Genomic DNA, 16,420 nt, shown 5'->3' on the forward strand with positions numbered 1-16,420 from the left:
CTATATTGATTTGGATTTGCATTTTTGCAGTTTTGGGTCTATGGGCAAACAAAACTATTAGCTATCTCTGGTACTTAATCTGCATCAGCTCTGGCCTCAGGTTCCAGGTAGTTTTGTGTTTCTATTAAGGTGTCAAAGGTATGTGAAAAAACTTGTATTTGTCAGAGAAATACCTTAGTAATGAGTGTCTTCTTGGGTTTTTTTGCCTTTTTTTTATAAGCACCCATCATATAAGCTTTTTTATGGTTGCTTATGTTGTTGGGATTATTCTGGTTAGCATGTGGCCCAGTGCAGTACCACAGAGAGACAGTAATTGAATCTTAAGTGATATTATCTGTGTCAGCTGGGCACCATGGTAGACCTGTGGTGGTAAACCTTGCCTCCATAAGGTGTTTGAGCATAGCCCTACATTGTCCTGTGGCAGGGTTGCTGCCAGCTGTAGAGGCAGCTCTGCTGCTTGTTTCTTGGTATCTGTGCTCTGCTCTGTGGTGCAGGCATAAGATACCAAGAATCAAAAAACAAGATTATGCCGTGTATGAGATTCCTGATGTTAGGTTTCTTGTTGCAACAGAGCAGCACTGACCTGTTTTGTTTATTTTTTTAATGTTTTCAGAGATCTTGCATTACAGCTCCAACCTTTTCTGTTTCATTTAACTGCTGCCTTCTTGCTTACCTGCAGTTACAGTAATTTTTTGGACAAGCTTATTTTTTTGTATTCCAGTGTCCAAAATAATCTGTAGTTTATGCCAGTGTTATGGTATTTCTCCTGTCTTGAATTTTTGTATGATCAAATAAATACTCCTTTTTTGGAATCAAAGCAGTACCACCACATTAAATAGCTTCCCTGTTGAATATGCCTTACTTCATTTTTATGTATCAGGTCTTGTTTTTCGGGTGTTTGTAGTGAAGTAACAAGTAGGTGTGGTGGGTCTCATCTGTCTAAATATTTTGGAGACAAATTATCCAACTACCTAAAAAATCTTCTGGAATTTAAAGGTTCTTCAAAGGAGTGTCATAAAGTATCCTTTAAGTGCACAATGTGCGGAATGACAAGTAATTTTTTGAGTGTGTTGTATTTTCTAGGTTATCTGCTGGATCCTAATGGAGAAAAATGTGTAACTGCACCTCGCCAAGTCTCTGCTCTACACCATAAAGACATCTCTGTGTCACTGGTCTCTGCAAGTGATGGCGCTACAGTATGTGTTTCTGAAAGAGGAGATATTTATTTACTTGCAGACTATCAGTGCAAAAAGATAGCTTCCAAGTATGTGTTACTTTTCTAATTTGTCATGAAGAACAATAGGGGAAGATTTCACTGTAGTTGTATACTTGCAAGCTATTTTCAAGATTTTTGTGCATAAAGTACAGAAAATACAGTGGTGCCCTGTATTTTCTTCATTTGTAGTTCTTTCATATGAACTAGGGCTATCATTTTTGTTTGTTTCTTCATTTGTTTTTTGGGATTTTTTTTCAAGAGGCTAAGGTACCACTTATTGTTTACCAAAGATATTAAAAAAAACACATTAGGAGGAAGTATTATGTTTTGTAAGTTTAAAGACATTGAAACTGATATTTTTCTTCCTCTGTTACCCTGCATTTGTCTAAGTGCATCTTGGTAGAGATGTTGAAGATCTGCTTTTCTGTTTATTTATGTTGTTATGATTTTGAATCAGTGATTTGGGGTCTGAATTTCCTAATTAATGTGTAGATATAATACATTATAAAGGGTAATTTAGGTTGCAAGAAGGACGTTGTAAAATCCTCTGGTACGTATGTTAAAACCAGAATGCAAAACCTGTTGAAGAAGCTGGATTCTTGACTCATGAATTTAGGAAAATATTTAATCCTGTTCTCTTTTACTTAGTTTGCAATGGCAGATTAGAATAGATTTTTTTAGATTTGATTTTGCCCACATAACTCCCCCCCCTAGTTTTTCAGCTTTGCTTCAAATTCTAACAGTATTTATTGACATATTACAGCTTAATTATTGCTTTATTCTTAATTTCTACATGGCTGTAAATGAAGATGTTGACACTTGAAGAACCTTAATGCTGTGTCCTGTGCTCTCATGCTAAGCAACTGAAAAAAGATAATGAATGTGATTTTGATCAGCTAAAAACCAAGACCTTGCAAACCCCTGAGAAATGACCTGCTGGGATAGGATAGATGTTTTAATACAAACAGCTGAATAAATTTTTGTAATGATGAAATCAAAGCTACATAATCTACTGATTTTCACTCATAGAATTTTGTGAAGAACTTACATATATACAATGTGATATATTTAAAAACAAGCAAAAGTTATAGTCTGCTGTAATATTAGCAACTATGTTAATAGAACCAGTAGGATGAAACTAAACATAAATAATTTTTCAGTGTCATTGCCTCAACTTTACTTTTTTACTGCTTGTGTAAATTAAAAAGGTAACTGTCATAGAACCAACATTAAGTACTAGGTTATCTGCTGGATATCTGGGAGGTACTAATTTAACTTTTTGTGTTCTTTCAGACAGCTGAACCTTAAAAAAGTTCTTGTCAGTGGAGGATATTTGGAATATAAAGTAGATACCCAGCATCTTAAAGAAAATGGAGGTCAAAAGACTTGCATTCTGGCACTGGATGAAGCTGGAAGGGTAAGTTGTTATAAAGAAGGCTGCATAGTGATTAATCAAACTTTAAATGTAAGACAGGACAAAGTCATGCATAGAAAGTAATGAATTTCACAGAATCATAGAATATGCTGAGTTGGAAGGGACCCACAAGGATTGCCAGGTCTAGCTCCTGGCCCTGCACAGCACCATCCCAAAGAGTCACACCAGGTGCCTGAGAGCATTGTCCAAATGCTTCTCGGACTCTGTCATGGTTGGTGCTGTGACCCCTTCCCTGAGGAGCCTGTTCCAGGGCCCAACCACCCTCTGGGGGAAGGATCTTTTTGCAGTAAACCTCCCCTGACACAGCTTCAGGCCATTCCCTCAGGTCCTGTCACTGTCACCACAGAGCAGAGATCAGTGCCTGCCCTTTCTTGTCCCCTCACAAGGAAGCTGTAACTGCAGTGAGGTCTCCCCTCAGTCTCCTCCAGGCTGAACAGACCCAGTGCCCTCAGGTGCTGCTTTCCAGCATCTCATTCCCCACTCTGTCCATACATCCAAGGCTGGCCTGTTCCAGGTGCAGAATCCAGCACGTTCTCTTGTTGAACTTCATGTGGTTGGTGGTTGCCCAGCCTTTCATTTGCCAAGGTCTCTGCAGGGCCTCCCTGCCCTGGAGGCAGTCAGCAGCTCCTCCCAATTTGTATCATCTGTGAACTTGCTCAGTGTATCTTCCAGTCCTGCCTCAAAGTCACTTATGAAGATATTGAAGAGAACAGCGCTCAGGAGCCCTGTGGAACAACCCCAGTAAATGACAAGTCACCAGTCTGATGTCACTCCATTCACTATTATTTTCTTCCCTTACTCTTTAAGTGCTGCTTTACAGGACCCTACTAAATTCCTTTTTTCGAGCTGCTCACTGAGAGATCTCAACCTTTACTGCCATCTAGTGGTGTTTACAAGGAAGCTTTTCCTTTCTGAAATGCCTTCTAAAAGAATGTTGAAAAAGGTGCTTGTATATCAAAATAAGGAGCAATGTGGTTATTTCCTTTTCTTTCCTTGCATTTGGCTGAATTATGTTTTGAGATGATCTTATCTTTTAATTAGGTCATTAGTTGTCTCAGAGCTTTCAATTCAGTATTTGATCATGTGAGGTGTAGCCTCTAGCATCTGTAGTATTGGTAGTGCCCCTTCAACATCTTTGGGACACTGCTTTAGCAGTAAGGAATTACTTGATCTTCCTGGATCAGAGGAAGAAAGTCCATGTGCATTTCATATCTTTTCATGTTGAATACTGACAAGTTTTGGGATCTTCAGTGCTTTCGGGCATTATAAATTATTGAATAAGGAGAGAGATGGGATCTTAACACTTGGGTTTACTGAATCAGTGCTTCCTGGTTTGGCTTGATTGCACTTTCTTGAAGGGAGTACTGTTTAACCTAGAAAATAAAAGTCATAAAGGGAATCTTGTATATACATACTTGAAGAGAAGATGTAAAGAAGATAGAGCCAGGCTATTTTCAGTGGTCCCAGAGCCAGTACCAGAGGCAGTGGGCACAAACTGAAATAGAGCAGGCTCCATTTGAATATCAGGAAGCACTGAGGGTGGTCCAGCACTGCCACAGGTTGCCAGTTAAGGTTGTGAAATAACATCCTTGGAAGTACTCAAAAGCTGTCTGGGTAGTCCTGCTTGAGCAGAGGGTTGGACTAGACAACCTCTAGAGATCTCTTTCAGTTTCAACATTCTCTAATTCTTAGGGCTCAAGGCAGGGGAAATGAAATAGGTTACTCAAGTTGTTCTGCCCCTTACTTATGTGGATACTAACAGACCTGTGCAGGTCCTTCAGTGGTAGAAAACGAAGGCCTGACTTTAGCACTGCTGATGCCACATTCTGACTTTATCTTGCTTGGGGCTGTCTTTCAGACATGTACAGTGTACCTTGTTGGGGTCTTACTGTGCATGCAGTGCTTCATATTCCTGAGGGTTTTGAAGTTGGTGTTTGGTCATGATCTTAATTTCAAACTTAGACTGGTACAGAGAAATTAGAGATTTTTGTCAAGCAATTAACAGGAAATGGTTTAAATTTCCAGTGTGCTAGCTTTGAATTTTGTCTAATTTACAAGCAAACCAGCTGGAAAAATCTGTAAATTAAGAACTAGATAAAACTTGTTTCTTGACTTGACACCTTTTACTCTCCTTGTCAAGATGTCATTAAAACTTGTCCTATACATGACTGCTGTGAAGATATTTCAGTATTTGGAGAAGGTTTTCAGATGCTTGTCATGAGCAAATGGATCTTGATATCATGATAGATTTTCCTTGTTTTACTTGTGGATTCTCTCTAATAGATGCTCATAACACTTCATCCTAAAATTTTGAATAATGTCTTTTTCCTTTTATATGCAATTTTGAGATGGCATATTCTTGTGTTTAAAAAAGTAATGTGTAATATGTAACTGCTTTTAAATGACATGAAGATTTTCCCTTTCTTGAAAAATTTGATATTACAGGTGTTTTGCTGGAAGTCATCTAACAACTCCATGAAGCAGTGTCGTTGGGTGTATGGCCGGCAAGTCTTCATGTCTGATGTTGCCTTGAATGGGAATGAAATCATGTTTGTCACACATGATGGTGAAGCCTTTACAGGGAAGTGGCTGGAAGAAGGGAAAAAAAACTCAGAAAAGAAAGGTTAGCCGTGATTTCTTAGTGGTTTTTAAGGACTTTTAAATCAGTAAAAAAGTTTAATTGAATCTTTACAATCTCTAACAGTATTATTATGTGACAAATTTGTTCTTTTCTCTGTGACTGACAGTTTTTAGCATTGACTGCTACTGGACTCTTTCCTCAGTAATACTAAGATTGACTTTGCATCCTTCAGTATACCTTTAGGTGGAGATTTCTGGGAAAAAAAGTACTTCTGGAGAATAGTAGTAGCACAATGATCTAGTGTAATGATCTTGTCACATATTAGATGATGAGTCTGAAGAGAATTGTTATTGAGCAAGAGAAGGAGCATATACTTGCTTGCTCTGCTAAGTCTGTGAAATCTGTTTCCCAGTCCCTTATCTGGGCACAATTCAGCATCCGAAGCAACTTCCACCTTATTAACTTGGCTCATATTACTGAAAGTAGGTCCTGATGGTTTGGTTTTCTGCAAGGAATATATCTGTCTCATACAGGACAAAATTTTAACTGAAATTGTCAGCTCTCCTCCTATATGTTCTGTAAATAAGCAAGCTGAAATGTTCAGCATGGTTTAGCCTTATTCAATTACTCCATCAATGGACATACCAACGTCAAAGTCTTGCCTTTTTTGTATTAGTTGTATTTTAATGAGCAGGATCTTTCTGTGATGTGTATTCACTTTCTGTTTTTTTTTTTTAACAGAACCTGTATCAAGCCTTCAGCATCCTTCATGTGATGTGGCTTGTGAGCATGATACAACCAGTGTGTATGAAAGAATTCGACTTCAGAAGCTGACTTTTGTCCACCGAGCTGTCAGTATTGCCACTGATCCTAGTGGCTGCAATTTTGCTGTATTACAGTCAGATCCTAAAACCAGGTATATTTAAGATAGTAACAGCTGTAATTTTTCCTTTTTTTTGTGTGTGATTGTGATTGAACAATTCTTTTCCAAACGGTTTTTTGGCTCATACAGAAGTCACAGTAAATACAGTTATCCGTACTGGTAGAGAATAGTACTTTGTACTTTGTTAGTAATTATATTGAAGTTATCTAAAGGCCTAAGCTTATGCATTTGCATAATAATAGACATTATTGATGTTTTATCTGAAGTGTTTAAGGCAAGCATTTTCCATGTATATCCTAACACACTCTGAGTTCTAAATACTGGAGAAATTCATCCCTTAATAATCAGCTTTTAATTAAAAGCGACAAGTAAATTTTTCTTTGTTTGGAAAGAAATGCATAAAGTGAAATAAATAAATAGAATACTGGGCAATGTTTCTTATGCTCTCATAATAGTTTCCAACATATGTGATAAATAGCTGAACATTAGCTTTTTTCCCTTATTGCTTTAGTTTGTAATATGAAGTACAGCAAGCGTTTCTGTGTTTTCACATTGGAAAAATGAGATGAAGATAAGATAGTTCTGACAATACAGTATAAAGGCAAAATACTATATACTACAAATATACTGAAGCTAGACAGCTCTTCTTTATGTAGTTTAATTGCCTAAATACCGTATTATTAGTTATTCTTGTAAAGAACAGGACAAGACATGTTGAGCAGTGCAGCAATGTGAGAAACAAAGAAATGTTTCTTACAAACCAAATGGAAACATCATTGTTGTCGTCATTAAACATACTATGTAAAATGTGATGAAAGTTTAAAATAGTGTTTGATTATGGATTTAATTTTGTTTTAGTCTCTATGAAATTCCAAGTGTGTCACTATCAAGTTTTGGAATGGATTTTGGCAAACTGTTAGATGAAACAGATGAAATGGACAGCATCCATGATGTGACTTTTCAGATTGGCACAAGAATGTACCCTGTGCACAAATACATCTTGGCCGTACGCTCCGACTTCTTCAGGAAGCTTTTTCTTTCCAGTGAGAACCAGCTAGACACTCCAGACATATACCGTAAAGATGAAGATGCTGTTGGATGTGATCTCTATGTAATTGAGAAGGTCCATCCAGATCTGTTTGCATACCTTCTGCAGTTCATATACACTGATACTTGTGATCTTTTGACTCATGGTTATAAGCCAAAAATCTCATATAAAGAAAAATCAGATGAATATCAAGATACTTTAATTTCGAATCTCAGCAAAATGAGCTTTGATGAAAATGTCAATGGAAAATCTGCATTTGAGATTTATAGAAATAATCAAGTGCAAGTTATAAATGAAAAACAGAAGAGCAAATCTAAAAAAGGTAAAGCTGATGATGAAGCTAACCTCATTAAAATGTTGCAAAGTGCAGCAAAGAAGTTTGGGCTCAGCAATTTAAGTGGAAGGTAGGTGAAAGGAAATGCATTTCTATTTTGACGTGCTCTCCATGGAGTTTTTTTTATGTAAGCTGCTCTAACTTTAGTTGTGACAATAGTGGAAATTAAGACACTGATGTTAAAATAGAAACCAGGGGGGAGATGATGAGGGGATGCTACTTAAGAACTGACTGGGCTTATTTCCAGTACATAGAGGAGCTTCAGGTTGGTGAGTGGTCAGCTATTCCTTACTATTTGGGCCTCACTTGTTTTGTATCTGCTTATTCTGTTAGCATTATTACTATTTTCCATTCTTTTTCTGCCCTATTAAAACTCTCTTTCTGAACCCATGAATTATACTATTTTTTCCCCAGTTTTCTCCCCCATCCCACTGGTGGGTGGTGAGGGCAGAGTGAGTGAGTGAGGAACTGTGTGGTCTTTAGCCATATAAGTTAAACCATGACAATATCCTCTAAGACATGAGCTCTGTGAGGTTTGATATCTGGTATAAATCATCTGACTTTCCAGAAATACTGTCGTAAAACATCAGTACTGGTTATGTTAGAGACAGCTGATCTAACTGAATTTTGAACTGCATAATTTCTATACTGTGGTCTGTAGTCTAGCAGTTTTTTCACAAGGCAGCAAATGTGTTTAGTATAAAACACCACAAAGCAAATTTAAATTCTTGCTCAAGTGATGTAATTTTTATGTTACATGCTGAAACAAATGGAATTGAGATCAAATGTCTCTGTAGAACTGCATTAATCAGTTTGGGTTTTTTTTTCCTTGCATTTGTCTCTTCCAAAGAGGGATATGAACTTTTTCAGGGCAGTTTTCTTACTGTACTTCTTGCATACACAGCCACGATATGTGCTAAAACTGAGTTCCTAAGTAACATTTCTGTGGTAAAGTACTTTACTTTAAAGGTGTATTACTTTGTAATCTACCAGCAGCACTCCTGTGTCTTTACCATCCCATTCACAAGCCTCCTTTATGAATTAGGATGCTAAAAAAGCCTGTGCTGAATCCCAACCACTGTCTTTGCTCAGTTTATTGACTGGTACTGATACGTATTTAACTTCCTGTTTTTTGACTCTGTAGTATTGAACTTTGACATTAACTATACAGTATAGGTTTCATCTAAGATAATAAATACATATCTAAGGTGAGGAAAGAACATCAATTACATTTTGCATCTTCCTTGAAGACCTTTCAAGTAAAAACTGGCTTCTATTTTTGTATGATGATTTGTTTTCATGTTCACAATATGAGCCTACTGAAGTACTGTTACTTTGTGAAACTGTTCTTAATGGTTTGAACTGTATACTAATTGTATTGCTTATTACCAATGGTAATAATTTGCAGGTTGGATGGAGTCAGATTAGAAAATGGAAAAATTAACGTTGTCAACAAGAAGAATGGGAACAAACCAAAGTTAAATCAGAAGAAATGGTAATTTTTTGAAATCAACTTTCCCTACCCCACTATCTTCCTCTTATGTCATCTCTTTATATGATAAATAAGGGCTGAGGTTGATCCAACTGCATTTTAACTTCTGGTATGCAATTGTCTCTATCATAGTAACTCAGGTTTGGAAGTTCTCTGTAGATATTTATAGACTTGATCTGTAGATCAGTAATTGGGGATAGATTACATGTGGTATATCCTTGTTTCTTTTTACTGTACCTTAATGTGTTCTGTGGATTAACTGTGTCATTGAATGCTAATGCCAGGAAAAATGTAATGCGTAATCCAGTCAAAAGCAATTTGACTTTTGTAAATCTGCTTTCTGTAACAATAAGAATACATGATTGGAAATAAGCAAATGCATAGTATGCTTTCTAAATTGCTTTTAGCAAAGTGATTTTTTTTAAAATTCCATTGATGTGATCGAGTTACTTATACCTGAAGTCCTGAATTGAGAAGGTCCATCCAGATCTGTCTATATAGGAAAAGCAACATTGCATGACAGTAGCTGGTTTCACAGAATTGAGGTTCATTCCTAAAATGCATCATCAAGGCCTATGGTACCTCCTGATATTGAAGAAATAGGTAACTTAACCATTTAAGACCATTGAAGATTGACGAAAATAAGCCATAATTAATTTATTTAATCATGGCATTTTTGAAACAGTAATTGACTGAGTTTTGAAAGAAATATTTCAGATGGAATTTTCGAAGCTTAACTTTGGACAAAGAAATTCTCCCTGGAAAGTATTGTGCCTGTTCTTTTGGGTTCATGTTCTGTGGTATTATTAAAGGTCAGGTGTGTGTTATTTCAAAGGATAAACCCTAACTTGCTTAAGTTAGCATTTAATTGTAGAGTTTACAACTTGTAATAGTTGTAAATCTGAATAGTCACAGTTCTGATGCTATTAAATATCTTCTAGTTCATACCTCTGCGATGTGACCCTGAAATCTTTAGATGGAAAGGAATTCCCGTGTCATAAGTGTGTACTTTGTGCAAGACTTGGTATGTGTGTGTATTTTTATATCTTTATATAACATAAGTTATATTGTCTTTTTAAACTGTCACTTTATTGCATCTTGAACTGAAATGCCTTTCTTTACAGATTATTTTCACAGCATGTTAAACAGCTCATGGATTGAGGTAAGTTTGCCAAAACCATGTGTGATGGATTTTTTTTGCATCCAATAAGTGACAGCTTTTCAGTTTTTCCTATAATAACATATCCTAAATGCTATGTAAAAGAAAGGGTTGGAGTCTTTGATTCCATTTGCAAGGAAAAAACCCCACAAGCCACATTTTTGGTTACACTGTATTTGTACTATTGAGATTGTGTATTAAATGAGAAGAGCAAATATAATACTTTATATCGAAGGAAATTACTGCTTTTATTTTAGGGGTTTTTAGTTTGAACTAGTTCATGGATTTATAAAAACCTTTGACTGGACTGTTCTTATGGGATACTGCTTTGGATGAATTTTCATTTTCTTTCTGTAAAAGATTGTACAATTTAAATAGTATGCAGATTGGAATAGCTTGTCATGTGTACTGAGTGCAAGAGAGAACAGGATTGAGGGTCAGTGTGTAGAACTCCAGCTGACTTTTGCTGTTAAATGAAATAGAGGATATCAGGGACTATTCTACTTAGTCACCAACTGCTACTTCAAAAGGTGTAGATCTTTAATTTGTCTTGGTTCCTATTTGCCAGCTGTGTGTCAATGCCCTGGTTGTTCCTGCACATTGTAATTTCACCAAACATCTCTGTTTAACTACCTGAGCACTATTGATAATGTTTATGGAAAGAGAGGAATGGTCTAAGTGGAGAAGCATTTTTCTGAGACTAAAACCTAAAGCAGTGTGCAGGAGTTCCTCAAATTTCTTAGCTTTCTGGCAAAACATTAAGAACATTCAGTACTTAAGTGAAGTACTGGCAGTTCTGTTCTGCTGTGAAACAGAACTTCACCTGTACTCCAGGTTACTGTGCTGTCTTTTCCCAAGTCATCCCTGAGAAAACATATTTGCAACAAATTATGGATTTAAGGGGTTTTTTTTTTGAGTGTTGAGTGTCCATTTGTATCATGATTTTGTATATGAGTAGTATGTAGTTCATAAGTTGCCTATTATTTTGTAAGTCAACCTAAATCAACCTAAATTAATAAGTAAATATTTTATGAAGCAAGGGCTGTAGATGTTATATAAAAATCCTAATGTCTGTAAGAGATTTTTAACCTTTAGAAGGAAAATATGTAAGTGCCAGTAGTGTGTTCTAAAGCAAAGTAAATATTTTAGTATGAAGCTTTACTTGGGTACCACCTGAAGTAAACCAAAATTGTTTAGCAGTGATGTTGAGTAAACACAGATGGTGACAATTGCATGGTTTAGTGGCCAATGTTTGCTCTTATGAGAGCTTTACCTTAATTGTTAGGATGGCTCAAATGGGGGCCTGATGAGGACCTTGTTAGCAGAGATGTTAACAGTAGTGACTACTTCAGTATTATTGTTATTTGGGAACTCATGATTTCATTAGCTCTTTTGACCTTGGAAGGAAAGCAGTTCAGTACTTGCATAGAGGGTTCCTGTAGTTCTACTTTTAGGCAATTGTTGGTAAAGTAATATAGTCAAGGAGGATTGTTAGAGTAGATGATCAAAGTGATCAAACATGAAACTGTTTCGTGGGTATTTATTCAGAAGTTTGAACAGATTTTAATTGCTTTGCTACAATCAATTCTTGATTGAAAAACTTGGACAGATTTTGCATTAATGCTTAAGTAATTAATGTTGAAAATGTCACCTTTAATCTATGTTATTTTCTTAATATAGGTACTGTCTTAATTTTGCATTTTATTCCAAGTAGTCAGCCTCTCTTATTCTTTCTATTTCTTCTTTTTTTTTTTTAAATATTTCTGCTTTTTAGGCTACCTGTTCAGCTCTGGAAATGCCCATCCATTCTGACATACTACAGATAATTGTGGATTACTTGTATACAGATGAAGCTCTTGCCATCAAAGGTGCCTTTAATATATTTTCAACTGTAACTCTTGCAATTTTTATATTTTTAAAATAGAAATTCAAAACTTAATATGCTTGTGTTGGAGTTACATTTAAAAAAATCAAAATTCTTGACTCTTTCTTTGGAGTTTGAGGGGATAGCAGTACCCCAGGCCTTGTTTTACCTTTTCTTTAGTTTGTCAAACTGCAGTATTCCTTTTCCCTCCTTCTGTTGCTTCAAAAAGTGGATTGTTGGTGCGCTTCTAAGGTATTTCTTGTGCTGTGAAAATACCATCAAAATTTGTGAAGCCATTATATTTGTGCTTTGGTAAAATTTCATTGAAGCTGTCAGTTTTATAGTTGCTTTTGATTTGCCCCCAGTGTTTATATGATGGTTTGTTTTCCAGATTCTCAAAATGTGGAATTCATATGTAATGTTCTTGTGGTAGCAGACCAGCTTCTTATATCCAGACTCAAAGAAATCTGTGAAGTAGCCATTGCAGAAAAATGTGAGTCCTTCCACATGTATTGTAAAGGGTTAGAGAACAAAAAATGCTATTTTTAGATGTTCTTGCCTTTTGCAGCACAGAATTTATGTATCTTCCTTTCAGATGATTACATTTTGATGTTCATTGCATGTCTGCTAATAATTGCTTCTTTAGTCTGAGCAATATTCTAGGTTAGCATGATCTTCCATTACTTATGTCCATGCTCTTTAATAAAAAAAAAGTAAAAAGTAAAAACAAAAAAAATCTAACCCAAATGAAATCTTCATTTCATTGAATTGAAATTTCTTTTCTTTAAAATATGATAAAATGAATTCTGTTTCTATTTCTGTCCTTGTATTTAGTGTTCCCACTCTCCTCTTTCACTCTCCTTATTTTTTCTCAATCTGTGCTAAATTTGAACATTTGGATGTTTAACAACTGTTTATGCTATTTATCAAACTTACTATTTTTATCTTTCTTTTTCCTTTTTGTTTTGGACTGCTGGGTTTTAATATTTTGAAATTGGTCTGTTTGTAGGCAGGGCTTTTTAGTTCTGTGCAGCAGCCATTGCATGCAAGCTGCCACAAAGTTACATGGAGCTCCCTATTGTTTATGGCCATTGGAGCATTAGCATTTTTTCTAGGAATGGGATAGTATAAGATACGTTTCAATAACTAGATCATGCTGCACAATAACTCTTAAAATGGCTGCTTGATACTACAGCCAATTATCTAATTTAGTTTGTTGGTTTTTGTTTCTGCAGTGACTTTAAAGAATGCTGCTGAGCTGTTGGAGTTCTCAGCAATGTATAATGCTGAACAGCTAAAATTGTCCTGCTTGCAGTTCATAGGACTCAATATGGCAGCTTTGCTTGAAGCAAGGTAAGCAGGAATGCAAATGTGTTCATGTATTAGTTGTAAAATTTAAAAAGCCCAAAAAGGTAAAATGATTGGAATAACTAATATGGACAGTTTAATGTTAAAATGCAGCTGAATGCTTCTAGTTTAAAGGTAGGCTCATTTTTGTCAGTTAGGGAGAGAGAAGCTAGTTAAATCTCTGTACATACTGTACCAGTTCTGTAATACAAAACCATATGTTACAGTCTGGCATGAAGAACCTCTCTGGAATTCAGTGGGCTTTAATATTAGGTCTAGTCTTTTCTGGGGTTTTAAAAGCGTTTTTGAAGATGCATAAAACTGCTGTGGGGCTTTTCCCTTCATTCAAAGGCTGGGTTTTTTTGGGGGATGGGGATTATTGTGGGGATTTTTTGTTTGTTTTAGGACTGTTTGTTTGGGTGTGTTTTTTTTTAAAAAACATAGGTGTTAACAATGAATATTTGATTTGTTTTAAGTAGGTGTATTAAATAGCTGCTTCATTTTCCAAAGAGGATGGGCCTTTGGTAGTCTTTTTGCTTTAACATCTGCAGTGAGAGCTGAACAAATTAATTTATTATCCTTGCTTTCCACAGTGGTTCTAAAGTTCTGAGAAGCTGAAGGTGTGCTCTGGCCTTCCTTCTCTTGATGCATTTGGACAGGCCATAAAGTTGTTTCCTAAGTACATATCATCTTCTCAGAACAAACCTTATCAGCACTGAATGAAGTTCTTTTCTAGCAAAACCTTAAGAAAAATACCAAAAAACCCAGCCAAAAAAAAACCTCAATTGTGAGTTCTCTCTGTCCTTTTTGTCAGACTTCTTCTCACTTAGAGAAGTTCTTAGAGATCTGAAACAGTTCAGAATGCCAGCATTTCATTGCCACGTCACACAGTGGCTTCACTTGCATCCCAGATACAGAAGTTCATTCTTATTAGCAATTTCCCTCTTCACTTCTCTATAAAATATAAACATTCTAACCTTTGATTTTTGAGAGAAGAGTAAAAATCTAGTAATGTTGCCTTAAATATTACCTGGAATTCAGACTTGTTTCCTCTTAAGCCTACATGTAATATTCTTATTACAATTAGGAGTCTGGCTACATTTTAATGAAAATCTGAAAATGTTAGTATTGGGTAGAAAGAGTTTTAATTTGAGAAACCTTGAGAAACAGAGCTAACTCCTGACAGCTTTTTGCAAGGAGAACTGCTCACATGGACAAGACAGTTCTGTTGAGTCAAGTTTGTTGCTATAGTATTATTTATTGGCATAAATGTCTATGTTGTGTGTTGTGTTTGAGTTTTGTGGAGAATTTACATAGATTTGGAGTATTTAGATACATGTCAGGAGGACAGTATGCAGAAATAGGTAAAGCTACCAGTTCTTGGTAACTTAAGTATATAGGTCTGTTTTGGCTGTGACCTTAGGTAAAGGTAGGTGGGAAGGTTGTGTGTTTAATCCTACCCTACAACAAAGGTATTGATTAGTTTTTATTTTGTGTTCAGTGTCTTCCTTTAGACTCTGACTGCCATGAATAGGTGATAATACCTGTAGGTGAGATTCATCCAAAATGTTAATCTGAATTTTTAATTAATGTGATTTTTTTATAAGTTGCTAAGATGACTGTGATATTTAAGGATAAAGATAATTTTTTTTTTTTATTTTAGGACTCTGGAAGTCTTAAGTGATGAAGTTGTGAAGGATCTTTCTGTTTATTACAGGAAAATGGTAAGTTGTACAACTCGAGTGTAAGCTGATTAGGTGTAAAATGAGAATAGATGTGATAAATATGTACCTGCAGAGTCTGTAGGTGACAGGCTGAAATGGAATATCTGACTCAAAAGATAAAGTTGTCTTCTGCTGTTATCACTCTCAAGGAGTCCATATTTCATTATTCACTAGCTACTGCTGCTACAGTGTTGTGTCTTTTAAATTAATTAGTTATACACATTAAACATATTAATGTTCTGTAATTAACAGTTGTTGCTTGGAACAGGGTAAGCAAAACCTATGGAAAAGAGCATCCCTTACTTAGAAGAAAGCTAAAACGTTCAGGGTGATCACATAGATGTTAAAATCAGTAAGAAGAATAAAGTGAAAATCGAACTGTAATGCAGTGGTGATAGCCAAGAGCCATTATAATCCAGTATTCTCTTACTGTAAAAGATAAATGTTTGCAAGATCTTTAAGTTTTTTTTTGCCATAAGTTAACAATAGATGAAACATAGGCATTTTGTGTCTGTCACTTAAGGTACTTCTCCAATTTTGCTTAAAGATATAACTTAAGTTAATAAGCTTGTTAGGTAATTAATTACCTGATTTGTGAAAGGGTTTTAAATGATGAACGGTTTTGGCCCTCTTAGATAAATTTGCTAGCATACAACTTCAGTGAAACTTAATGTAACAACTTTTACAACAGATTCCAGCTATGGTCAGGAGAGTAATTACTCCATATCCAGATGGACCTGATATAAGTTCTTTTGAGCCTGAAGATGGAGAGAACTTTGTCTTTTTAAGGGAAGAAATGAATACAGAACAAAATTCTCAGTAAGTATTTGTTTTTCATCCATATTTTTAACTGGATGAATTGTGTGTGGTATTGGTGCCTGACTGTGTTTAAGTTCAGAATTGAAAGATTAAGAAATGAGATTTCAAAGACCGTTCTCAGTTTCCTTAAGTTTTTGAAAATGTTGCAAAACTGCAGCAGAGCCCTTGCAGTTTATAAGTGGCGTATGAGTAAAGGTTGCAAAATGAGCATTCACAGCAATGTTCGGGAGTTGTGCATGTGATGAGAGTATCTGTATATGTGTGAGACCAACTGTGCATTTCAATGTACTTCACTGCATTAGGAGAGATCAAAAGAGAAAAAACAGACTTGAATGTACTATAGATCTGTATGAAAAATTGTGATAATCTAAATTTCTTGATATTAAGAAATATCACAGACTTGTCAAGTGAAATACAGAGCTTTGTAGTATGATAGAATGGCTTGGTAACATGCTTCCAAATAGTGGGATAAAATGTCAGCCTGCAGAGGAAACCTCACCTGAAATATTGTGTATTGT

General features: G+C 35.7%; 1 protein-coding gene across 2 annotated transcripts in view; it reads left to right on the forward strand.

Annotated features, from left to right (window-relative positions):
• Nucleotides 1–16,420, forward strand: part of IBTK (inhibitor of Bruton tyrosine kinase) — a 52,987-nt gene that overhangs the window by 16,327 nt on the left and 20,240 nt on the right. For both annotated transcript variants that reach the window (XM_071444091.1, XM_071444100.1), the window contains exons 8-20: nt 1,084–1,264; nt 2,510–2,633; nt 5,097–5,274; nt 5,974–6,148; nt 6,974–7,567; nt 8,906–8,992; nt 9,931–10,013; nt 10,114–10,151; nt 11,923–12,016; nt 12,404–12,505; nt 13,248–13,365; nt 15,023–15,083; nt 15,775–15,902. In XM_071444091.1, the coding sequence (XP_071300192.1) occupies nt 1,084–1,264; nt 2,510–2,633; nt 5,097–5,274; nt 5,974–6,148; nt 6,974–7,567; nt 8,906–8,992; nt 9,931–10,013; nt 10,114–10,151; nt 11,923–12,016; nt 12,404–12,505; nt 13,248–13,365; nt 15,023–15,083; nt 15,775–15,902 (1,963 nt within the window). The remainder of the gene's footprint in view (nt 1–1,083; nt 1,265–2,509; nt 2,634–5,096; nt 5,275–5,973; nt 6,149–6,973; nt 7,568–8,905; nt 8,993–9,930; nt 10,014–10,113; nt 10,152–11,922; nt 12,017–12,403; nt 12,506–13,247; nt 13,366–15,022; nt 15,084–15,774; nt 15,903–16,420) is intronic.

The sequence above is a fragment of the Agelaius tricolor genome, unplaced genomic scaffold (genome assembly GCF_023055355.1).
Source record: "Agelaius tricolor isolate 1412-34295 unplaced genomic scaffold, bAgeTri1.0.p SCAF_1, whole genome shotgun sequence".
NCBI lineage: Eukaryota > Metazoa > Chordata > Aves > Passeriformes > Icteridae > Agelaius > Agelaius tricolor.